This window comes from Agelaius tricolor, unplaced genomic scaffold (assembly GCF_023055355.1).
Source record: "Agelaius tricolor isolate 1412-34295 unplaced genomic scaffold, bAgeTri1.0.p SCAF_1, whole genome shotgun sequence".
Lineage (NCBI taxonomy): Eukaryota > Metazoa > Chordata > Aves > Passeriformes > Icteridae > Agelaius > Agelaius tricolor.
In genome coordinates, this window is record NW_027269261.1 from 94,154,051 (window position 1) to 94,179,557 (window position 25,507).

Genomic DNA, 25,507 nt, shown 5'->3' on the forward strand with positions numbered 1-25,507 from the left:
CTCAGTGAATTATTAATACAAATTATTTAATTAGTACAAATTGTTTAAGCTCAGCAAAGCTCTTGAAGCCATATCAACAGTAGGATCTAACCTCTCCTGCTCCAGAGATACTGTAGTTTGTTGTCAAAATAACATTGTGGGAGAACAAGAGGTATGAGTTCAAATGCCCCCAGGTAAAGAAGGAAAATGAGGTCTATGACTGCTGTATGATACTCCATGCACATCCTAACCATAGCTCTTGGTTAAAAGGCAGGCGGCCAACCCCTTGGAAAATCTTCGGGTTTCATTCTGCTTCTTCTGCAGGTACTTGAGAGGGATCTCTTAGTTTCAAGATGTGAACAAGTCCATCACTTTTCTTTTTCTCATTAAAACTAAAAGAAAAAAAGGGTAGGTCGCATTTGAACTTCAGATAAAGAATTGATTACCCCACCTTGTAATGGAATGTTTTTCTCAGTGGCACTGGTTTGTCTTACTAGTAATTTAGCTGGGCAATATAATGAGGAGACCTGATACAACAGCATGCTTGCATCTGGAGCACGAATGGATGTACACGGCAAAACAAATCCCCGGGTTGAAAAAGGCTGAACAGTAGCGATGGAGAAAGACTGCGGCTGATTTCAGTCGAGGAGGGGAAACCAGAACCCAGCGAGAGGAGAAAACGAAGGTAAATTTAGGCAGGCTGAAATAATGCACCTGTGCAAGGACCACTGCAGAGGTTTACGAGCGGGTGCTGTTCCTCGTTCGCCGCTTACCGCACGCAACTTGCCCGACGCGCCCAGACCTCCGCCTGGTTCGCCTTCCCGACGGCTGATAGAGCATCCCGGGCCCGTGATTAGCGGCTGCCGCCGGGGCGGGGGGCGCGGCGCCGCCGGGGGAGCCAATCGGGAGCCGCGGCCGCGCCGCTCCGCCCGCCCCGTCGGCGAGGCGGGCGCTGGCGGCGGGGGCTGCCGGGGCGCCGGGGGCGGCGGGGCGGCGCGGCGGGCACCGGGCGCGGGCACAGCTGCGGGCACCAGCCACGCCGGTGTCGCCGCCGCTGCCGCCGCCACCGCCGGGCGGATCCCGCGCTTCTGCCGGAGCTTCTTTCGGTCGCTTTACTTTGGCGGCCCAGAGCAGGGACATTATGCCGAAGAGAAAGGTGAGGCGCCCCGGGTGTGCGGCGGGTCCTGCCTCCCCGGGTGGGGTCGGGGGGGCCGAGCGGCGGCCGGCGGGTGAAAGGCGCCTCAGGGGCCGGGGCCGCCCGCTGCTCCCCTGGCGCTCTCCCGCCGCCGCTCCGTGCTGGGCTTCGCGGATGGCTGCCGAGCCTGGGCATTTTGCTGCCTGTTGCAAGCCCCCTCACACCCCGCCCCGCCGCTCCCCGCCGCCTGTTTACTTTCCCGGTGCCGCGCGGGGCGGTGTCGCCCCGCTCCCCGGGGGGTGAAGTCGCTATCACAACTCCAGCCCCCACCTTCCTCCTCCTCCGCCGCCGCCGGGGAGAAGCGCTGCAGCAGCTGCGGCTTCGCCCCTGGCCCCCGCGGGAGGAGTTTCCTGCTCGCAAACTCCGGCGCCGCGGCGGGGAGGAGGCAGCCCCCCCCCCGGGGCGGCCGGATCCCGCCGCCGCCGCTTCCCGCCGCGCCGGAGCGATGGCTCCGAGTAAAAGGGAGGAGGGGAGAGGCAAGCCATGTTTAAAACAAACTACACCCTTCTCCTCGCCTCCCGCGGCAGACCCGTATGTACCAACTCCGGCGCCCATCCGGGCAGGGCCCCCGGGGGCGGGGGGCGGCGCCTGCCGAGGGAGCGCCCGCGGCCCCCGCCGCGCCGGGGGAGCCGTGAGGGGCTGAGGGGGCCCGGCCGCCGGCCGAGTCCTGCTCTCCGGGCACCTCGGGGCGGGCAGCTGCTCCTCGGGAGGGAGCCGGCCGTGAGACCGCCTTCCCCCAGAGAGAGAAACTTGGGCGGCCCTCGAGCGGCCGGGCTCGGTGTTGTGGGGGTTTTTCCGTGCCTGCCGTGCCCGCTGGAAGCGGAGCTGGGGCTGCGCGGCCGCCGGGAGCGCTCGGCGCTGGCAGAAGGCGGCTGAGCCCGGAGGGTGGCGGCCGGCCCCCTCCGCCCCTGCAGGGCCCCGGGGGTGGGCGGCACAGGGAGGCTCGGCTGCGGAGATCCTCGTCGAGAACTTGCCGCCTGTCTTCCTGGGCGCTAACGGAGTGTAACGAGAGACTCGACACTAATACATGCAATGACAAAAAAATTGTAGCTGCAGTCCTTTAATTTTAACTAGGTCAACAGAGGCAAGGCAATTTGTGTTTTTCCCGAATGTCACCTGTGATCTCCTAATACACCATTTCTGGGCAGGGGCTGAAATCTGTTTTAAGTTAGAGGTAGATGATGCCTTCTAGGTAACTTGGTGTTTGCCTGTCCTTTGCTTATTCCTTATGGGAGGTATCAAAATATCAAATTGTCAAGTATGCTACTGAATTATTTAATTTGTAGTTGAGGGTCTCGTTCTGGTTCTGAAAATGGATACAACTGTGGGGTTGGTTGAAATAACTGGGCTTGAAGTCAGTGTATGATGGGCCTTTTTTCCACTTGCTCTTCTGTCATTGCACCCTCATGTGCTTCTGTGCTTTTAGTGCTCTTGCTTGTCGCCAGGAGAAACTAGGAAATTATCTTGTGTCCATAGGACCCCCCCAACTTTTGAAACCTTGTGAACTTCCTACCTTGTTAAGTTTGTTCTTCTGCATTCTTACACTGCAGATGTTTCACGTTGTCCTAAGTGTGGGTAGAGTTAAAGATACTCCTGTAGGTTTTTGTGGTCTGTTGTGAAATGTTTATTAAGGGAAACTACCTTTCAGTAGTAAGTCCATAAGAAAATTTCTCATTTCTAGAAGATTATTTAAAATAAGTAATAAAAAGATTGTATATGGGATGAGAGCAGTGGAGATGAGTTTTGACAGCATAGTAAATTTTATTTTGGTTAGCATTGTATTGGTAAAGGTTTACATTTAAAGATTATATACAAAGTGTAGGTTTTGGGAAGCACTGGTTCCAGGGAAAGTGTGTGATTAATGGCTTTGCTTTTTAAGAAAAGTGTAATTGTAGTATTTTACAATAGTCAATTTTATTCCACAATAACATCCACAGAGTGAGAAGTTGGTGATGCAGCAGTAACTGAATAATTACACCAGCCAATTTTGACATGGAGACAAAACCATCACATACAACTAATAGTCAGTTCTTCTCTTAAAATTTCTAAGGCTTCTAATGGGGAAGATTTTGTAAGGAAATAAACATCAAAAGTCAAAATGAGAAATTTTCACTGTTACAAGGGTAGGTAAATAAATAATATTGCAGAAAGTGCTTAAATCCACCTGTATCTATTTTTGTGTAGTTATCTAAGCTGGCTGGTTCTTTTTTGTTTGCTTTTCTTTTCATCTCTGTGTAAACTCAAGTTACTTGCTAAGTCCCTGGCCCTATGTTCGTTATGAATATTATTAACAAAAAAGTGTAAGCTGTCTCCCCTTCTCTAGAGGGCTGTGGCATAGGATATCAGGGTATCATTACTCATTGCTTGAGGGTCACAGAGAAAAGGAAGAACATACTCTGTGTTGAGATGGTGTTAAATACTGTGCTAAAGCAAAAAGGGGTTGAACTCTGGACTGCTCCTGTCAGATTTCTGTACCCTTCATCTGTTGTAATAACATGCTGTGGTGTGAACTTGGCCTCTCTTAAGAAGAATGGCATGCCTGGGATCAACCAGAATGCTTGTTGTGGTATTGCTAGAAAGAGCGCCTTGAAATGGCTTGGGCTGTTTTGCTCTTCACTTGTCTTTGTGGAATTAGCTCTTGGGTCATATTGACAAACTCCTTGACCTTGAAACAGCCCCAGTGAAAATATCTCCGTGTTATCCATAAAAGGATGAAGAGCCATTCTGTACCCGATGATGAGGAGAATCGTGGTATGGCCACATACAAGTGCATAAGCAGACATCAAGATGAATGACACTTCTCCTGAATGTGCATCATGCCTAAGGGACATTCATAGGTCAGGTGATGACTTGTCCAGTATTGGATGGGGAGCCTGTCATTTAGTGGGGATTGCACTCCAAAATGACCCAACTTGTTCTTTAATCTGAATATCTGAATCTATGCAATACCACCTGCATCTCACTTGTTGTTTTGAAAACACTTGGAGTTGGATCAGATATAAGGACTAAGTGCAACCTAAGTCATCTCTTTTTTTTTTATCATTTGCCATCTTTGAATATTGTTATTTTTTCAAATAAAATAAAAAATACTGTGGTCTAATTAGCCATTTCAGTTTGTTATTTGTTGGCTCCTTGTAGTCAGGAATGTAGTTTCTGCAGTACAGTTGATGCTGTGAAGATACAGCAGAGACCATCTGGGACAGGTTCCTGTTCCACTATGCAAATTCATTTTTTTTAAAGTCAAAGGTACTTGGTTATATTTACTGCTGAAAAACATGCCTGCTGAGTATTTTGCTTGTAATGCAGCTTCTTTAGCAGAAGTCAGAAGGGACCACATTGTTGTCCTATCGTAGTGCATTTAGTTACACAATCACGTGATTTTTTTGTGAGACCCTTACTGATTATTTTGCCAGCCAGGTATCTAATCAATGTATTTTCTAACCTTTGGGGTTAAATGCATGTTCTTACAGGTACTAACCCAGAGCTGCTAAATTCTTCTTATGCTTTTTTGTCAACCTAAACCGAGTTCTCTTTGTGAAATTCTTCTATGTGTTTTAAGATTTTATTTCTGAAATGTCATGAATATTCAAAGAGAGTATCAACCCATATTTATCCACCAATAGGGGAAATGAGGCACAGAAATAAATTGCTTAGTTGTTGGAATGGTCCCTTTATCTTGAATTCTCAGGTTAAGATGTCTGTCCTGGCATTTTATTCCCGCTAATAAGCACCTCCTGCACTTTTGAGTGGCACATTTGTTGTTACTTTGCCAAATTTATTTTCTTGCTTTGTGCTGTGTACATAGAAACTGAGGAACTTGGCAATAGTAACCAGTTCTCTAAAATTTTTTTGGAGCAACTTGTATGTGATCAGACAATTAGGTAATGAAGCTGAGGTCCTGCTGGTGACAGCTCTTTTTTGCTTTATCTCTGAATGATCTTCCTGTTGCTCTTTGGTCTGTGGAATGAAGTCTAGGTTTGTGCAAAGCATATTAGCACCTGAGTTTATGTTCGTGGTGCAGCAGTATGAAGTATACTCAAGTTGTGAGCAGCTCCATTTCACATCCCTTGCCATGTTCTGATACTTCAGTTGTGATTCAGTCTGCATCAATGTGATATACTATATGTAACATAGTGGATTTTTTTCAAAGGGTCTCTTCATTTTGGAGCTGTTTGACAGGAAAGAAGCTCCAGTGATGTTGTGGGAACCTGCATCTTCCCAATAAATTGTTTCAACACCGGGGCTGGAAGCTCTTTCTCTGTAGCCAAGCTGCTCTTTAGTTTATCCTAGAACACAAGGGAGTCTCTGTGAGACATAGAAATGGGGGAGGTTCTGGATTTCATTTCACAGTCTGTAGGTGATTATAGAATAGAAAGGAAAAGGGAGTCAGTAGCAGATCCAGATGTCTTGGCTGCTGCCCTCTCTACACTCCTATTCTGTACACTTCTTTCTCCAGATTTTAACTTGGATTCACTCTGTCTTCGTGCTGACTGCTTTCTTCTTTCTCCTGGTCCATGAGAATTTAAAGCAAAGGTCAGAGCTCTGAAAAAGGTAGTTTCTCTTTCCACATTTTCTGGTGGGTGACTCCTGGACCATTCAGTAACTACTGAAAAACAGGCTAAGCAGCAGAAGATGCCCTTCTTTGCATCTGTCACTGACATGCCCCTGACTATGACAAATTTCTGTCTAATGTGTCAGCAGAGTCCTCAGGTGGACTTCCACCTTCAGCATGCCTTGCAGGGACAGGTAAAATGATTGCTATGCAGAGATGAACTTTAAATTCAAGCAAGACAAGCAAAATAGATGTGCCAGAGCATCTTAAAGATTGCAGGAGCCTTGTAGTAGAAGGGAGATGGATGTTTTGCCACTAACAATTTTAGAAATTTTACTGGATTTGTAACTATTGCAGAATTTTAAACCTTGAGGTGTTTAAAAGCAATTGAAAACTGCCTAGTTGGCCTACTTCAAGGAGGCCAACAAAATCAGTTGACCAGACTGACTCAAAGGATCTACATCTTTCATAGAAAAACTAAGCAGAAAAGATCAAAAATTTTTATCTGCTCGTGAAATGCTTGGATACAAAGCAATGTAGCAGTGTTCAGTGGCACTGAAGAAAAACATGCTTGAGCAATGCTGCTATGGCACATTGCGGTAAATGAAGTTTACAGGACTATTAAATACACGCAGCAAATATTTTTTGATGTTTTATATTAGAGACTTTCTAACTTAGAGCTAATTATGTAATCTTAGCTATTATTATTGTTGTTGTTATTCAGTTATGGAGATTAGAAGGTCATTGACGAAGGATTTAATGATCTAAAACATTTCTGATAATTTTATACCAGTCTGTAAAGATCTGACTCGTTTATTAGCAATTGATGGCAATGTATATAAATTTTCTTCTTAGACTACACTAGAATACCATTGGACTTAATGGGCAACCTAAAAATTCCAAGGTTTTCACTGAATTGTCAATTAAAAATTATTTCCCATGCTTCTTGGGCACATAAAGCATAGTAGTACAATCTTTGTAAGTCATCAACTCTTTGTAAGTCATCAACTTCAAAATTGACTAGGTGCATGTAATCTTTCTGTATACAATAGTTCAACACTCAGATATGGGCAATGTTCTTTTGTGTGCTGGAGTATCAGTATTGTTAAGTTTAAAAAATAAAAAAGCCCTGTGTGTAAATGGAATGTAGTTATATATGTAAGTAGACTAAACCTATGCATTATTTAGTTTAAGGTTGCTTTTCTTTTGTGCTGCTTGGAAAACTTAACTTTCTCTGCTGTTTTATACCCAAACAGTAGCCGTGTATAGGAATGGTGTGTTCCAAGATGTATCATTCCTTTAGAGAAGCTGTATGAAGTTGAATCTTGCTTGACAGGATTGTGACATTGTCTTTTGCCTAGAGTGTAGGTAAACCAAATCCAGAGATTTTTCTTGGAAGTTAGCGCTTGGTATGATCATGGCCACCATCTACTTCCCATTCTTTACCTGCACTAAGCTAGCACTGTGATTTATTCCATGGTCCAGTAGCCAAAATGGATTCAATATGCTGGAATGGCCTTTCAGGCCAAAATGGATTCAATATGCTGGAATGGCCTTTCAGGCCATGACTCTTAAGGCTTGTCTGCTGAACAGCTTGGATCATTATTTGGATTTTTTTTTTTTAATTCTGGGTCATTGTACTGATCCAAGTTAGAGATGGTGCACAATGGCACAATGAATGTGTGGTAACCTGCTAGAAAGCAGTAGGCTGGCAATGAGCAGCTGGCTGCATGCAGGAAAGAGGTATGGTCTTATACCAATTTTATTGTCAGCAAAATTGGCAGTGTGGGACTTCACAGTTTCGACAGCAGTTCAACAGATACTTCAAGCGGATATAAACAGGCCAGAAGCAGAAAATCCAGATGCCCATTCCTGTCCTTATTCTGATTTAACCTGTGGGATATCATATTTGTTTGAGGTAGTTTTTGGGCAGACCTGACTGCTGATCTAGTTTCCCATACCATGACACAAAGAGTTAAGCTGAAATTGGCAGGAATGATTAGGTGGGGAAGGGCAGAATTCTTAGCAGCAGCCAGGCATTCATCTTTGATTTGATTGTCCCTAACTCAGAGTTTCTAGAGGAGTATCCTTTAATTTATTAGAATAATTAGAGCAACTCAGTGCTCAAATTGTACCCTTGTAGCACCAGAGAGAGGAGGCATCAGGCTTGGTTTTTATTTTGTGAGTTTTTACCCCATTGGTGTCTTTGGAAGTTACCAGTTTTTGGAGATACAGCTCCTGTCTTCCAATAGTAAAGAGTGGGTGTTCTTGGTAACAGTGAAAGCTGCAAATGAAAAATGCTGTGTTCCCTAAGAACATTGAAATCTGTCTGCAGAAAAGAATTGTGTATGCTCCCATCACTGCCAGCTTTGTCGGGACTGTTGGTATGTTTACTCATCTCACATAGCTTTCTCCATTGACCTACTGCTACCTGAATTAATAGTAGCTTCCATTATTGCAAATGAAGATCTAAGGACATTTTTACCTCTGCGGTGTTCTGCTCCTCTCAAGCAGAGTTGAGATGTGTCAGTGGTCTGTTTGTAGAAGGAAATCATCCTTTATCTCTTTGGCATCATTTCTTCCTTATCCCACCTGTGCCCACTTGGAGACATTTTAATTTATTCTTCTCTTGAAGCTGCATTTTGGTTGCCTGTGAAGCTCTTCATTCTGGCTGTTGTAGTAGAGCAATACTGCTTTTAACCACAGCTGTAATTATTACTGGGATGTGAGAGATGGGTGTATCTAAGGCTTTGTACCAGTTGTGGTTTTGGTACTTGCTATCATCAGCTCAGAGGTTTGATGTTCTGTAGTACCAGTTAGCTGAAACAAAAACAAAAAAGGTCCTTTTTCTAGATTATTGTGGGTTTTGTCACTATAATGTCCTCTGGTAGAAGAGGAATTAAACCCCTCTTTTCAGTCCTTCACAGTATTTTTGTTTGTCAGAGGTGGCTATTTTAGGGAAACAGTTGTTATTGAAAGTAATTATCTAAATGTAATTTCTATTTTTAGATAATTTTTTTTTTCAGAAGTACCGTGTGCTAGTTTTACTTTGCAAATCTGATCAGTTCTATTTAAATACAGATTTTGGAACATAATCTTGAAGGTTTAAAAAATTGCCTCTATATGTAGACTTGGATGAGTTCAGCAGCTTCATCTCACTTGCAGAACTGTCATCAGCTTTGAAAGTTAGGGAAGTAATATTAGGGACTGGATTTCATCCATCTTTTTTTTTTGAATCTGCCTTTTTATTTTATGGTGGCAGTAAAATGGTTAAGCAAATATAGAGACAAGAATCTACTCACTACCTAGCTGAATTTTCACATCTGGTGTTCAGGTGTAGCTGAACAATTTCAAATGCTTGGTGCTCTCTGCTCCCGTGGCTGATCTGTATTTTTCAAAATGCAGCTGATTACTTCACTGTCTGAAAAGTGAACTGTGTGTCTAATTTTAAATTACAATGCCATATATTTTTTTTAAGTCTGAGCCTCTAAAAACTGCTCTTACTTTTTCACTTTGCCGTAGGTAGATGTCATGTTCAAAAACTGACTCCGGGGAAGAGAAAATTGGAAGGAAAAATAAAAGCCAAACCAGTTATGAAATTTTTAAAAATGTCCTATCAAATATGCAATGTGTTTTCAAAATGAATTTTGCAAAAATGCAATGCATTTTCAATTATATTTGTCAGTCTTTGACCCTCTTTTCAGTGGGAATAGCAGAACCTCAATCTACAATGAAGGAATTTCCTCTTCTGGAAAAGCACTTATTCTGTCTGTTTTTGGTTATCTGAAAATACCCCAGTTCTAATTTGATTTGCTGTCTTGTCTGGAAGCGCATAAAGCTCACAGAAATCACCTGTCTTAAAAATTAAGAATTAAGGAATTTAATAAAATGCATTTTCTGCACCTACTGATTTTATTTATGGCCAGGCTTTTTGTATTCTTATTTTCTTGTATATTCTTTGAAAATGCATTGCATGTCAACAAGTGACTCTGCCTGGGTTAAATCTTTAAGCAGGAGTGGAAACCTTGATCAGGAAATATTTCCCCTGATTTTTGCCAATTAACATATAATTAGCATATTAATACAAGGGATATTAACGCTTGTCTTTAAATTTAAAGGTTTAAGTACCATTCATCTTTTCGGAGCTTTATGATCTTGACATTCTCCCCCAAAGAATTAGAAAATTAGGTATTCTCCTCTTAATAGATGTAAGATGGAGGGATTTAAATTCTAAAAATGACATTTTATAATATTGTAATAATCGTTAACAAAAATATTAAAATATTATATACTTAAAGATTAAATACTTAAACAGCATGGGGTTTTGTGTAGTTGGTTTTGTTTGTTTTGAGGGTTTTTGTGAAAGACTTATTTACATGGCTATACAAGAAAACCCAACCTCATTTCTTGGAAGAGAGCAAGACAGATATAATTTTGGATAAGTATTTAAAAAATCCAGCCTGCCACTAAACAGTTTTATGCTGTACTTCCCTTGTGGTTCTGGCAGAATTTTTTTTTTTTTTGAGTAGCAGCATGCATAGTTTTTTCCTCATCCAGGATCAGACTTTTGGTAGGAAAAAGAAATGAAGCTGTGTCATGTGAAGACTACCTGATTTCTTAAAGCATTTATTAGGGGGAATTAATTTTACTTGCAAAGCTAATTCACATTGGCTTGGCAGTGAGCACTGTTCTATCCACTGAAAACAGATCAAAGAAGTAGTTGTAAACAAAGGTTAATGATAAGATGCTGGAGGAGCTAAATGAGGGAACAATAGTTAGGAGGGTATTGCAGGAGTTGGTTGGTGTTGAATTAGTCAATATGTAGTCTTCATTGATCTAAACCAAGAAATAAATAACATTTTAATTACATTTATGAACTAGCTAAAAACTCAGCTGCTCTGAGGATAAATAATGAGAAGATATAGCATGTATGGGGAAATCATTCATGGCATTGAATTTAGTCTAATGCATAGTTAAAAACAAATGAGGGGTAGAAAAATTTTAGGGAAAGAGTGCAATAAACCCTGAGAAAGACTTCAGACTTGATACATTTGCTCCTCTTGCAATGTGTTTTTTTGTTTGTTTTTTTTTCTTTTTCAAGCTTTCACCTTATTTTGCTTGGTGAAAAAAAATTGTAGGAGGAACGACCAAAAGCATTACATCATGGAAATTGCAGCTGCAAGAGTGAGCCAGGAAATCTATGGGCAAATCCCCTTGCAGGCAGTGTATCAAGATGTGGCTGAACCAACCAGCTTGCAAAGAAGGGAAAAAGTGCTATTCAGAATGCTCATGTGCTAGGACAGTTAAGGCTTTCTGCCTTTCTAATTTCTTAATATGACAGTTAGAATGAAATTTGCATCTGCTTTTTTTGTTTGTTTTGTTTTCATGGGGGTATGAAAGGACTAATTTCTCTCCCATCAGAGCCAAGGTGTTGAGTTTCGGCTTGTAATAAAATCCTTCAGAGAATGAACCATCTATTTAATTTTATACCGACCTTCTACTGACTGTTGCTTCTCACCTACTTGTATTCTCATTTTTCAGGCTTTTTAATGTACTTCTTTATAATAAATCCATTCATAATAGTGCAAACAAAATATTCATCCAGAAGCTGGACATTGCAATTTCAAATGCATATCTTTGGATTGCTCAAAAGTCATCATCGGCTTCACTGCTTTGGATTACTCTACTCTCATTATATACTGCTTATATTTCAGGGTTTTGGTTTAAAAAGATGAAGCTGTATGTTTTGTGGTGCATCTGTACCAAGTAGCCTTGCCTCAAGAACAGTAAAAACAGGAAATTGACCTGTATTTTCTATTAAATGTTTACTTAAAACAGTTGTCTAGTTTTCTCTTTTCAACCTAACAGTTCTGTAATGATGATGGCATTGCAGATACTGCAGTATTGCTTTGGTGTGTGGAAACACTGGTTCTTATTATGTATACTTCACAGCTGGTGAAAGAGCTGTGTCTACAAATAAACTCAATGTTAATATTCCTTCAGGGGTTTTTTAGCATTCTCTACCATCTATTAATATCCCTTTGTTTTTTCCAATCCACTCAAAATAATTTTCTAGATTGCTCTTAAAAATAGCTGGGGTAAAAGCAAGTGGAAAAATAAAAGCCAATTGCTGATAGACAGTCTTAAGGTTTGAGAGTTATGCAGCTGTGACAGATCTTGCAAAGCTTAGCTGCAGCTCAAGTTGCAATCTTATTGCCAATATTTAGTGCTAATGGAGATGTGACACAATGTGTGGTCATCTGAACTGAAAACTTGCTTGTAGTTCAAATGTCAAAAGCATATTTAGACATATTTAGATATTTAGAGATGGCCAGTCATCTTCTTTCCTTGTGTATACCTCCACGAGGAAAAAAAAAAAATCACTGTTGTCTTATTTGCTTTTTTTATGTTTTGTCTCATAGGCATCCATACAGTATCACAGACAGCAGGCCTATAGGGACTGCTTTATAAAGATAATAGAAACATATGATGGAGTACAACTGAAGAATTACTGAGGCTGGAGTGCTGCCCTTGTCAAGTGGTTCATGGCTTGTATTGGTCTTGGATTTTGCAGCACAAAACTTGCAGTGTGGTTATTCCTGCTCCTGACTAGTTTAGGATGTACAACACAGTGTCCAGGGTGCATTTTAATGTGGCTGGGGTGTCATGTGAAATATGGTGAGCCATTGCATTAGGTCATGAAGAAAAATGTGCCAAGGGGAGGGGTTACTTAGTACATTTTGTTGCTTTGAAACCAGAGGTTCTTCAGTAGTTTGTCACTAGGACAAAAAATGGGGGAAGGGTTCCTGTGGAAGAGTTAAGGGAGAAAGGTTTTGGTGGTATCTACATAAAAGTCCTATGACTCCAGATAGGAGTGCAGACAGTCTCTGCTTGTGGCATGCCAAGTTCTTTGGGAACTATGCTTGGCTCAAATCCATTTGTGTATAAATCTCTCTTTCCCTGGGGAGAGGAGAAAGTATTGCAAAAACTGGTATGAAGAACCACATCAGCTGGGACTCATCAGAACTCATAGAGGGGGAAAATAAGTTTCTGTTCCTCTTGTAACAAGTACATTGTAGCTATATCTGACATGTATTTTTTTTGGTGTGTCTATCAGCTGCAATACACAGAATAGATGGAGTCCCAGGCTGCCTGCAGCTGCCCTGTGCCACTGCATTCTTCTTGTCTGTTGTACTGGCTCAATTGTTTGTGCAGCTGTGCAGTAAAATGATTCTGCTGGAGCAGGGAAGACTATATATTTATAATTTGTCTATATATTATAATATTTATGCATTTGTTTAAGCAGCAGGCTATTTTTCAGCTGGATCAATGACCTTACCCATTACATGGCCTCCCGCACAGCTCTGCCAGCATAGTGGGGAGCCAGGGCTGGGAGGATGAGCCCAGCCACCAAAGGCCTGGACTTGCAGAGATTGCAGAGAGGAGGGAGCAGGAAATGGGAATGAGAGCATGTCAGAACCCCTTGCTGCTTGTTCACACCTCTGAAATTACTATTATTCTCCATGGAGAAAAGTTATGTGGCCTTCAGAATTGCTGTTGGATTTTCTAACTTGGGATGGCTGCGAGAGCCTAATGCTGGGCTCATTAATTATCTAACTTAATTGAAGTATGTTATGTAATATATCACAGTAGTTGTTATACAGAGGTTGTGGTTGCATTAAGAGTATTTTAATATGATTTTTTCCCCCTGTGGTTAGCCTCATGAGCAGTTTTTTTGATCTGTTTTCTAGCAGTAGTATTGGCATCTAAAATCAGACTGCCCTGTCTGACACAAATATGGGAGAATCCTCTTTTGTAAGTGTTAAAGAGAATGGGGTAAATTACTATGTGTTAACTGTGCAGTGTTGCAGGTGGAGAGTTAGCCCTTGTGCAATTCCTGCAAGGCTATTGGCATGTGGCAGTGCCATCTTGGGATAGTTTAGCCCTCTCTCAAAACTCTATGATTCCTAAAAGTGAAGCAGGGTAAACCAGCCTGATTGTGGAGTGTCAGTCAACTTCATTTAGCTTATGAAGAGTTTTTTGCCTTGGCTTCCAAAGGAAATGGATTATGCCATCTTTCTGTCCTTACCCCTGTACATCTGAAGTCTCTTGACCACTGCTAGGAAAAGATTATAAAATCTCAGAGAACTTTCATATAAGTAGGTTCTGCCCAGGACAGGAAGGATGCTATTTGAGTTCCCTCTTGGGGAAAGGGTGCAGCACAAGTTTGCTAGAATTAGGAAAATTCAAATGGGAGAAACATCTTATGATGTTTCATAACATCATGGACAACAGAAAAGCTCTACCCAGAGCATATCCTGTATTGTGAGTCAAAGAGCAAAGTTGTAGAACGCAGGACTTTGTTTCTGACGGGAATAATGGAATAGCTTGTTTTTGTTTTCTTTCTCACTTCTGATGCTCCCAGTGTCACAACATCAAGCTGTAGTAACTCCTTGGTAACCAGACTGAAAGACTTTTAGAAATGCAAGCCCGAAATGATCCTGCAGGTGACTGGTGAGGCTGCAGTTGCATAGGGAGCAGTCAGGCTCCATTTTGGATGCCTGCCTGTTGCTATTCTGAGTTGCTCTACACTGCGCGATGCTGCTTAACTTCCTGCTGTTTTCAAGCTACTTGCATGATCAGTCCTCGGCTTTTTTTTGAAGCAGCTGCTCTTGTGGCATGCTTCCTTTCTGTCAGGAGAGTGCACAGTAACAAAGGCACGTTTTATTCCTGGTGGGGGGATGTCTTTCTCTAAGTATGTTAGAGCCCCATGCCAGGAGAAGGCACCAGTCAACTGCTGCAAATGAGCCGGGCATTTTCTGTGCTCCAAACCACAGCTCTCTAACTCCCAGACATCTTGTCAAAATCTGTGAGGAAGTTTGAATCAAGATTGAAATGGAAAGAAAAGGGAAAAGATAACTAGCCTGCTTCCTTACTGATTGTAAAAGAAACAACAACCAAATTGCCTTCTCTGCTGCCTGTAAAATGCCTTTTTGAAATATGCCATTCTTGTAGTTCTCCTCTAACTGCTGCTGCTTGCTTTTTATCCAAGAATTGCTTGCTCCTGCCTAGAAACACAAATGTTTGCAAAATGTGAAGTTACACATCTTGAGTTGTAAACAAAAGAGAAGCTTGATTTCACCTGCCCCACCTTCTTTAATTTAACCAACCTTTCTCTAGTACCTATGCAAGATTAGTTTTACAACGTTCAAGTTGATACTTTGTTCTTGAGAAGATGCATGTTTGTCCCAAGCTTTCCTGTCAATATCTCAGTATTTTACTGATTTATGCTCTCGTGACGGAGGAGGTGAGATAGGATGTAAGGATACTTTTAAAACTTCCAGCTGAGTGAGGCTGGGAGGAAAAAGGAGTAAAGGAGGTAAAGAAATAATTCATTTCAGTAATGCTATGTATTTTTTGGTCATCTCACTGCATCTCATAACAGGTTAAATTCATGTTTGGGGAAAAAATGTGTTAAATTTCTTGGGGATTTCAAAAGCCATCATAGAGCAAACCTCAGATTTCCAGTTCCTACTGTTGTGCTACCAACAGCTGATGAGATGGAGCTTCCACTGGAGCCTGTGGATGCTTTAGTGAATGGGCTATGGGGACTCTGAGGGGTGGTGAGTGATATGATGTGTATGTACGTGGTGCTCAGTCCTCAGTTGGTTTTGGTAACGAGTCTGGTTTGAGTACAATGCTGCTTGTACATACAAATGCAGATTTTTCAGGCTGCTTTAAGTTGTTGCAAATGAAAGAGCAGTCAGTCTTCACCATAATCTTTGTTTTGCTGTTGTCTGTGTGCTTTAAAGTCTGTAATAAAAACACTGATTTAATATTTTGTTTCAGTCTCCAGAGGGTGCTGAAGGCAAGGATGCAGCAAAAGTAACTAAACAAGAGGCAAGTATATATATTTAATTTGTTTTGGCATGTAATTATTTAATTGGAGTTTTTCAGTCATGTATATCAGAAGATTATGCATTTCTCTGGCACTTCTGGTGAGTTGTTTTCAGTGGGAATAAAGACAGTAAACCACATTTGTACCCTATCTGGCTTGATTTTTTCTTGGTGTACTGAGGATTTATACAACTTATTAGTACACCAAATAAATTTGAGAAAGTTTTAGTGCTTTCATAGACAAACTCTGGTGGATTTTGTGTAGTCTGTTACTGCCTGGAACTGTTGCTCTGTCTCTAGTGGGTCGGCAGAAGAGGGTTAATGCACACACCTCAATCAGTCTACTTCAAAACTATTCTTAGCTTAAGTGACTGATGGGAGAGTGTCTTGAATTAAGATACTAGACTCTAAACTGGAGCAGCTGACACATTTGTGTGTTTTCTTTGACTGGATTTGTTTAAAGGACACAGTACATTCTGTTACAGAAGACAGCTGGTGATACCTTGGTATCTACAATAGAGTTCACTAGTTTGTTTGCCATAGCCCTTAATGTGAATTTTAAAAACAGGTAAAGAATTATGAGAATTTTTTTTCTTAGGTTGCCTTCTTTTGTGGTAGACAAACTTAAACCAGGACCTTGAGAAGAATGGGGGAGTATTTAATTGCTCTCATGTAAATCTTGGAGCATATTTGATCATGAAAATAGCAAGTAAACAAATTGCATGTGCTATAGTTTACTTCCATGTAAAGAGCACTTTTTCATAAGGTTCCCCAAGCAAGATCTTAAAGAAACTAGCTAGCCTTGAAGATCTTTCTAAGAATGTCTAACATATAAACTTATGAGGAGAGAATGGAGGAGTGAAAGTTAATTTTCATAAAGGAGGAGATTATCAGTGGAGTACTGGATTTTTTTTGGGCTTTTGCTGATGAATATATTTGTTAATGATCTCTAGGAGAAAAGGTACTAAAAAATTTACAAAGTTTGCTGAAGTCTGCAATAATTGTCAGAGTAGTCAGAAGTGAGAGAGGCTGAGAAGGCTCTCTCAATTTGTCATTGGCAAATATCTGAGCAATAAAATATCAGAAGAAATTGAGTATGGAGAAATGCAAATTAATAGACGGGGAGGGGAAGACCCAGTGGTGGTCACAAAGCTGTTAATCGGGGGAGAGATTGTAAAATCACAGTGAATAGTATCACAGTGAATAGTTACTAGAAAATGTCAGTAGTTCTAAACAGAAAGCTGGAACACAGGAAAAAATGCCAGAGGAGAGAGTAAACATCAGTGTACCACAAGATTAATTTTTGTGCTCTCAGATAAGGGAGTACTAAATGAAGCTCTCCTGATAGAGGCCATGATAGAATTAAAAGGATACCAAGTACAGTAAAATTACATAAAAATACAGGGACAATAGAGGATGTACAGCAGCTTTAAAAAAAAGGTAAACAACCCAAACTAAAAAAACCAAACAACACAGTTTTTCTAGGATTCTTCATCTTTTATATAATGGAGCTGTGATAAAATAATTAGTAACACAAAGAAAGGCAGTTAGGGAATTACTCTTCATGAAAGCACTAAATGAGAGGAATCTAGTGGAGGTAAGAGGCAAGAAGTTATAAGGAGAGACAGCAGAGGGTGAAGATTTTGCTTTTTGTTTTCAACATGGTGCATAATCCCCTTATGGAACTCGTTGACATGGGATGTTACGGAAACTGAAAGTGTAAATGAGTCCTATATTATTAAACAGATTTGTCTAGAAAATAACCCTTGGGGACTATTTAAACACATGATGTGATTATGATATCCAGGTTGGAGAGCTGGCAACTTCAGATCGCCAGAAGCTGGTGCAGTGGGAGCATGCAGAGAGTTGTTCTGTCTGCTCCTTTTCATAGACCCTTTCCATAGATGTTTGCTAGTGGGCTTGTGTCAAATAGACTCTTGGGTGAGCTGCTAATTTCTGGGTTAGTACAGCTGTTTGGAGGGGACCGAGGTTCCCAAAGCTCATGAAAATGTGACCTTTGCTGACTTGGCTCTAGTTCCCTCCTTATAATCAGATAACACAGAAATACATACAAACTCCAAATGAGAATTAAAACTATTTAGCTGTCAAGCATTTTTGAAGACCTTATGGTTTATGATGACTTTCTTGTGGCAAACAAGTAATAAGAAAGTCAGGAAGTAGAGGAGAGAATTATAACTTACCTAAATCAACATATTGGCCTTTAAAACGTAGATGCTAGCAAAACATTTCAGTTCCTAAATGTTAAAGGGATAGAAATAATTGGTTAAGAAAGCAGACCTGTAAAGATGATCCCTTGAGTTAGGGTTCTTTAATTGCCTGACCAACTGAAATGTTTTGTTTATCCTGTTGTAAAATAATGGTGGGCTGCTTCTTTAGTGGTTGATATGTTGAATTGCCAAGAAAAGAGAGGTTTACCTTTTTGCTGTTAATGATGCATAAATATTTCATAGCTGAAAATATCTAGGTTTTTTTTTTTACTTCTGTTTTGCTGGATGCAGATTTGAACAATTCACTACTGCTTTCCACTAAGAATTCTTGAATAGCTCCAATGAACACAAATTACAGCATTCTTCAGATATTAACAAGAGCTTTTTCCTGTTGCAGGATGTGCCGAGCCATGTTTTTTCAGCTCAACTTAAGTGCTTAATATGTAATTAGAAGTACTTTTCATTCTCTTTTTAAGCTGAGTTATGTTGGATATTTGTTGCAGTTTAGTTGTCCCTTTATTTTGGCCATAGGTGTAATTCTAGTTTTATGAGTAGACCAGACTTCAGCTCAGTTTATTAACCATGCTGCATAACTGGGTGAATCTGATTTAATTAATAAAAACATATTGTGAATGAGCTAACAAGTATTTTTAAGACTTCAGTAATAAATTTATGACAAAAAGCAGGATGAAATAAAATCTAACAAGGAAAATATGTTGAAGTGATAAAGAAAGCTGGAGAGAAGCAGAATCTCTGGCTCAAGTCTTTCCTTTTGAGATTTGTGTTTAAATAAAAGAAATAATTTCTCTCTCTCATCCTGCAGCTGTTTTTGTGCACCTGGACTCTCTGAGCAAGTGTGTGGAGAACTGAGGAAGTGGAAGGACTTAGTTTCATGTTTTGAAATTTTAGCACTCTGATGTCCTCTAGAGAAGGATGTTAACTTTATTCAGCTGTTAATCAGATGGGATTTGTGCCCACTATTACAAGTAACATCTGCTAGATTCTAAAAACATCATGCTAAGTCTGTATGAAAAAGGTTCAGTCCTTTGCACAGGTAGTCAAGCTTACTGGATTTGTGAACCTTTCACAGACCAGGAAGGGACTCAGAAGTAGTTGTAAAAGTAGTGTGTGTGTGTGAGGTATTAAACTGTGTTGAGCTTTTGATGCCTTAGAATTTTAGCTTCTATATTTTCCATACATTTGTAATCCTGCAATTCTTTAGTGTATAACCCTAAACTCCATATAGGATGTTAGCTACTACTTTCCCATTTTCATCAGACAAAACAATTCCTCTCTAGGCCTGGACGTCAAGGACACCTCGCTGTCTCAGGCCTGGAGAGATGTAAACAAAAGGGAGTTGGGAAGGAGCAAACTTGGAGTAAATTACTTCATTACCTGAAGCTGTAATTGGAAGATTGACCCCCAATATGCAAATGGACCAGACCTATAAAAGTAGGAAAACCCCTGACCTGTCATCCATTAAATTTAGGTATAGCCCCTGGGGGGGCTTTATCTGCCTGAAATGTACCTGAAGGCCATCAATAAATTTAACAGCTTTTTACTCCCTTAATTTTGTCTGGCTTCTGTTTTTAGGTAGTCCCAAGGAGGCATCAGTTTAGATGGTATAATTCCTGCACAACTTTTATTTCTAACTTTCACATCACTCAGTCCCTTTAAAATTTTGAGTGTCCAAGGTGATGAGACGTGAACTGTGTTTGGCAATAGACACATATTTTTATAGATGCATATTTTATGCTGTCCTGTGGAATGACTGATACTATGTTGCTTTGGATAGTTTTTCCTGTAAGCCTGTAAAAATGTTCTTTTTTTTTTTTTTTTTTTTTTTTCCCCTGTAGCCCACAAGACGATCAGCAAGACTGTCAGCTGTAAGTATGTGTAGTACCTCCTGGTATATTCTTTTCTAAGCACATATGGTTTCTCAGACCAAACAAGTTCTTTACATTTTGCTTGATTCAATTTTTATTCTTGCGAGGGATATTTAAGAACTCTAGCAATGAAGTTATCTTTGTTTTCTTGGTTTCAGGTTTTCAGATTGTTCTGACAAAAGATATATTTCCCCACTTCAGTGCAAAACTGTCTGTTAGGTGCAGTATTGACTTTATTTCATTTTGCAGGCTAATGTTAGTTGTGGAAATGCAGTTACTTCTCTGGAAAGGAGAAGGAGCTGTGTTTCAAGGACTTCATTTGATGCCACTGCTATTATTTCCTCTTCTCTGTTAGAATATAGCTGATGGGGGATTTTTTAATAGTTACTACTAATCTCAGTGTTTTACTCATAGTGACCCCCAAGTTGCTTTCAGTTCTAGATGAGTGAGCTAATGCAGACAGGTGTGTTCAGAGATGAGGTGCATTTGTGCAGTAAGGTTTTTCAGACTTTTTTTAGATGTATACTATTGAGCAGGAAGTAAGGGAAGGTGTAGGGTGTGGAGGAGGCTGGCTTCTGGTGATGTGTCTAACATGTTGTGCAACTCAAAATGTTTTATAGAAACCTGCTCCACCAAAACCTGAACCCAAACCAAGGAAAACAACAAAGGTAAATACTCCTTCTTTTTAGTTACCATTGTTTTAGCCAATAGTAGGCAAGTATACTCCTTCTTTATGTTGCAAACAGTTCAATTCACAGCATTTTTTTTTGAGGCATGGGCTTCCCTGCCCTCCCTGCAGCTCCCTGCCCCCCCTCCCTGGAAGAAAACGCAAATTAGATCATTCTTTTCTTTCTGTTCCACCCCTTCCTGGCCTCATTACTGGCCCAAAGAAAATGTCTTGCCTATTTGATATGCAGACCATGTTAGTTTGTAGTGAATTGCTAGTTTTAGAAGAATTTTTACCTTTACTACACCTTTCCTGAAAAGTACAGGCTTGGTTGAGTAAACTCTTCCTGAGACCTAGCAATTTCTACAAAAGCATTTGAGATTACTCTGTATCATTCTGTTTCCTTGTCTAGAGGTGCAGTACTTCATTTTGTACTGAGAAACTCTTATCTGTTCTTGAAGCCTGGCTGCTGCTGAGAATGCACAATTATAATTAAAGGTGAAATTAAATATATTTAAATTGAATGGTTTGGGTTTTCTGGGCCAGTTACAGTCAAATTAAAATCTTATTAGTGTTTGAAATACCTTTTTGGGATTTTTGCATATAAATCATGTACTTCAGAAACTGTAGATTTATTTGTGCCTAAGGGGAATGTTGAATAAGAGCAATTGCTTTATTGGGGGAAAAAAGCTCCCACGCTGGACACTGCGTCTAGCACTCCTCATGCTTCCATTTTTCAAGTCCTTTTATTGTCATCTCAGTTGGGCAAGTGCCAGGATACAAAGTCCACATGTAAAGTAAAACTCTGACTTTAAACACTGTTTGATTTATCATATAAAATTACCAGTAAATCGTGCTGAGTCTATCCTGCTCTCCCCTCTTAAAAAGAGTATTAATAAAGAAGGGAATGTGACAGCTTCTGTAGCTTCACGTATGTGTGGGATGAGCTTGGTGTCATGGACCCAGTCTAAGTTGTGTGAGATACATTTGAAGCTTATTTTGGGTGACTCAAATCCTTTATGATATTACTGTAAGTAGCTTTTTAATACAGTTATCTTTTTTTTCCAAACCCTAACTGGATCACATTTTAAGGAATATGTTAATCTTGGTCTCCTCAACAGAAAACAGCAAGTGTATACTCTGAACTTCCTAGTAAACAATGAAAGAGGCTGCAGATTTCACATATTTTTTATTGTTAAAAGCTTGGATGTTATGAATTTGCTAAGTCAACTCCTTAGTTTGTTGTTTTGTAGGTGAAGAGTTATAACTGTGTTTGTATCAACTGTAAACTTCCAAATTAAGCTGCTATGTAACATTGAAGCTGAGGGGTGGAAGGAGTAATTCAGGCTGCCCTGAAACTGGGATTACTGGGTTACTGGTCTCCTCACTGTCCCACTCCTGTATGGGCATCAGTGGGGAAGGGTAGTAAATGAAGGAAGGCAGACATTAATATGCCTGTTCACAGCTATTATTGCCATTTGCATGGAGAATTTGGAGCAAATGATTGCATGGAAGATATCCAGTGTTAATCAGAACTATTTTAAATACTAATGTAAAATAATAAATGCAATGCCATTTAAATTTTATCCCATTGGACTTTGGCTGCTTAACCTATGTCTCTGCTAAGTTTAGATCACAAACATAAATAAGTACATAGAGAAAGGATTTATAAAAAAAATAGTAGACTTCAACATAGAAATTAAGAGCAAATCTCAAAATGAAATTGTGGCTGTTAGAATAATTCCTTTTGATAAATTCTTTGCTTTGTGTTGCTGCAGATGGACTTTTATCAGTTTGCTTCCCTAGTGTGTTGGCTGGTGCTTTCGTTGACATGGAATGACCATCACAGATGTTACCAGAGTAACAAAAGGACAGCCAACAAAAAAGCTTAATTTTTAAAATCTAATTTAATATTTTATATTAATTGAAAGTGTGGTGCTGTAGTTACACAAACAGTGTGGTGTCTGTGTTTGGCTGAATAAGCTTTCAATATACTGTAATTGCATTTGTTCACACAGATATCCTGTATATACCTCATAGGACAGCCCAACCAAAGCAGTCTGGCAGGGTTTTGTATCCTTGAAAAAATTAGCAGAAAAACTAAAGAAGCAGACACCACCATTTTCTAGAAATGTTGAGTCTCTATGTAACTTATGTGGGTTTACAGTTTTCAGGTAGCCTTTAGATGGTTTTCTGTTTCAGTCCAGCACATGAAGCTTGCCAAGACTTGCTGTTTAGTTCATGTGAAAGTTGTTTTGATAAAGATGCAGGGTTCTGGCTACTCATACAAGGTCTATGGCCATGTTTTTAATCTTCTGTCAGAAGGAACCTGGAACAAAGGCCAGCAAAGGTGCTAAAGGGAAGAAGGATGAAAAGCAAGAAGCTGCAAAGGAAGGTACTACACCATCTGAAAATGGTGAAAATAAAGCTGAAGAGGTACTTTCCACACATACCTCCTGCTGATTGAATCAGTGTTTTTTAATTATTCAGCCTTTCAGACATTGTTAGCATGTTCATAATGTTTCTTTTTATTGCCCATAATGTTATTGCAGATTCTCATCTCGCTCAACTGTTAGTGTTTCAACATCCAGAGGTGCCCCACCCAGCACACTGTCAGTAAAAGGGCAGATTGAAACAGTGAAAGTTAAGGGTGCGGTAGAGCATTCAGCATGTGTGCAGTGGATAGGAACAGGTGGTAGTGTGGTGCTTTTCAGTGTGAACCGTGGAAGCTGACAGGTAAGGCTTGTATTGCTTTTGAAAAGCTGGGACCCGTGAGTTGAGACAAGTGTGTGACTGTAACTGTTCCGGTTGTGTAGATATCCTATGGACACAGGTTTGGAGCTGTTGCAAGTAAGAAATCCAAGGAGTAAGGATAGCTTGGGTATTTAGGTACCTAATAGCATTTCACTGTAGTAATTTAGTTTCTTTCTTTTTTTCTCCACAGGCTCAGAAAACTGAATCTGTAGGTGACAAGAATGAATGAAATACCATGAAAATTTTGGGTTGATTTTATGTACCTCTTGGACAACTTTTAAAAGATATTTTTATCAAGTATTTTGTAAATGCTAATTTTTTTAGGACTATAATAGTTGACATATTAAACTGTATATGAACATTTCCCTTCTCATAACAGTGCTTTTAGAAATTCCCATTGTTGCCAAGTAATATAAATATCAACTTAATATTGCAAGGTATGTGTAAAATTGGATCAGCATTCCATACACTTGCTTTAAGAAATTATGTCTTGTGCATATGGTGATGTTTTTACTGTGTGTATTGGAATTTTTCATGCAGTTTTTCTAGAGCAATAATCAGTGGTGCTTTTGTACTTAGGTTTTATGTGATTTTAATGAAACATGGATAGATGTGGCCACCTGCTGACTATTTTGGGTTCTTTTAATGGATTAAAATAAAAGGTCTCCTTGCCCGCAAAACTAAAGACTCCTAATGTTTTCTCTTAATCTGAGGAATGCCGTATTCACATCTTTGACTGTTACAAGGCAGACTAAATTATTTAGTAACAGTTGTTTTGCATGCAGTGTGTTTGCTTTTTTTTGCTGATGTCTGATTGAAAACCACGCACACAGGAGCAGCAAACTGGGATTTTCAGTGGCCTACAGTTTAGGAGATTTACAGATAAATCCTTCATAGATACATTCATCAGATACACTGTCACAGGGTGAGTAGAGTTGCCATAATCTGACAGGATATTGTGTCTTCAGTGAGCTATCAGTACAGAACAAATTGCTTGATTGATAGAGACGTACAGTAATTTAAAAGTAGCTTTGTTTCTCCCCACTCTCTTTTCATTAATGTGCACTGTAGTCTATGGAAACCTTTCTTTCTATCTGTAGCCTCGAATTTAATATAAATAGTAATTACTGTTCTTCTGCTGAGGACAGTTGTTAATACATTGAAATCGCTGTTAAACAGTGCTATATATTTGGTACCTGGTGGAAGTGGAACAAGGAAAGCTGGTTTTGAGGTAATTGTGGTGATGTGGTGGATGATTTTTTTAGTGTCCATGTTTCAACTCTGCAGCTCATTCTAAGTACCTTTTATGATTTTTCTCCTTCTCTTTTCTCTAGGGGTCCTGGTGTTTCTATTGTTACTTCTGGGATGGGAGGGGTGAAAGAAAAGATGTTCCCTGTTCTTCGGTAGCATTGATTTGTATTGCTCAAGTGGTAGCCATTATGTCTGAGGATACCTTTTGCTTGTTTAAGTCAATAAATAAATGACTGTTGCCTGACCTGGCGTTCTATTCGTTCTTTGGGAAGAAGTCTCTAGTTGCCTTTTTAAATTAAAACCAAAAAGAAGCCAAGCATATCTACACTTGAAAATTGAAGCTTGATTGCCAAAACTCTCTCTGCTAGCTAGAATAGGAGTTAAGACCTGCATTGATATAAATGTCACTTACACTTTTATGATAGGCTTGCTACACCCACAGAAGAGGAGGCTGTTCTCTGCAGCATGAACTTAGTTTTGTTAGAAAATTTAAATCAATGCTCTGCTTTTGGTGATGGAAGGGAGAGGACTATAAAAGAAACTGTAGACAATGAGAAGGCAAGTCCTTAGTGTTACCCAGCGATATGTGTTTGGTAATCATGCACATTACTTCTGATTTGCTTTCTGATGGACCTTGTTGAAAATTTATTAGAAATTATGGTTGTGGGAAGTTGAACCATCTGAACTCTTTCACAGAATCATCGAAGTGCTATTTGTAAGCATTTTTTCAATTTATGAGTTTCTTGTCCCTCTGTGTGTGTGTATATATACTCTGATCATTTTGTGTGGATCCTCAAGAGTTTAATTGCCTAATCCTATCTAGACACTTGAAGCTCTTGAAATGACCCTTTTTACTTAGACTTTAACTTAGGCGTGAGCATCAGAAGACACGTCTCTGCACAGTCTTATTTAAGGAGAGCTCTTTTAATAAATGGTTAAAAGATGTGCAAAAGTTGGGTCCTTAAACTAATTGCACAATACCTTGACCTGGTAATTTTGGCACAAAATTCTTCTGTTGTCCCAGCCGCATTAGGAGATTCAGCTCAGTGCCAGAATTCCATTGGAAGCACTTAACAAAAGATCCACTTGGCTAAAGTG

The 25,507-nt window shown here is 40.0% G+C and overlaps 1 protein-coding gene and 1 long non-coding RNA gene across 8 annotated transcripts in view; one reads left to right on the top strand and one right to left on the bottom strand.

Annotated features, from left to right (window-relative positions):
- Positions 1–910, bottom strand: part of LOC139598216 (uncharacterized) — a 54,466-nt gene extending 53,556 nt beyond the window's left edge. For both annotated transcript variants that reach the window (XR_011681833.1, XR_011681831.1), the window contains exon 1: positions 694–910. This is a non-coding gene — a long non-coding RNA (uncharacterized lncRNA). The remainder of the gene's footprint in view (positions 1–693) is intronic.
- On the top strand, positions 909–24,653 carry HMGN3 (high mobility group nucleosomal binding domain 3). Of its 6 annotated transcripts, none has more exons than XM_071444268.1 (6): positions 909–1,135; positions 15,576–15,626; positions 19,708–19,737; positions 20,358–20,405; positions 22,727–22,840; positions 23,349–24,653. In XM_071444268.1, exons 1-6 carry the CDS (start codon positions 1,121–1,123, stop codon positions 23,385–23,387), a joined length of 297 nt encoding a protein of 98 aa, XP_071300369.1. In that variant the 5' UTR covers positions 909–1,120; the 3' UTR covers positions 23,388–24,653. The 6 variants fall into 6 exon arrangements, with proteins under 6 accessions (XP_071300369.1, XP_071300400.1, XP_071300389.1 ...); XM_071444288.1 differs by lacking the exon at positions 909–1,135 and adding an exon at positions 1,460–1,705 and having other exon boundaries at positions 22,730–22,799; XM_071444258.1 differs by lacking the exon at positions 909–1,135 and adding an exon at positions 1,466–1,705 and having other exon boundaries at positions 22,730–22,840.
- Positions 24,654–25,507: the final 854 nt, after the last annotated feature.

Coding starts and splice junctions, on each gene's coding strand:
- HMGN3 (XM_071444250.1), top strand. CDS start 1,658: ATGTTTAAAACAAACTACACCCTTCTCCTCGCCTCCCGCGGCAGACCC. Junction 15,627..19,707: donor CAAAAGTAACTAAACAAGAG/GCAAGTATATAT, acceptor TTTCCCCTGTAG/CCCACAAGACGATCAGCAAG. Junction 20,406..22,726: donor AACCAAGGAAAACAACAAAG/GTAAATACTCCT, acceptor ATCTTCTGTCAG/AAGGAACCTGGAACAAAGGC.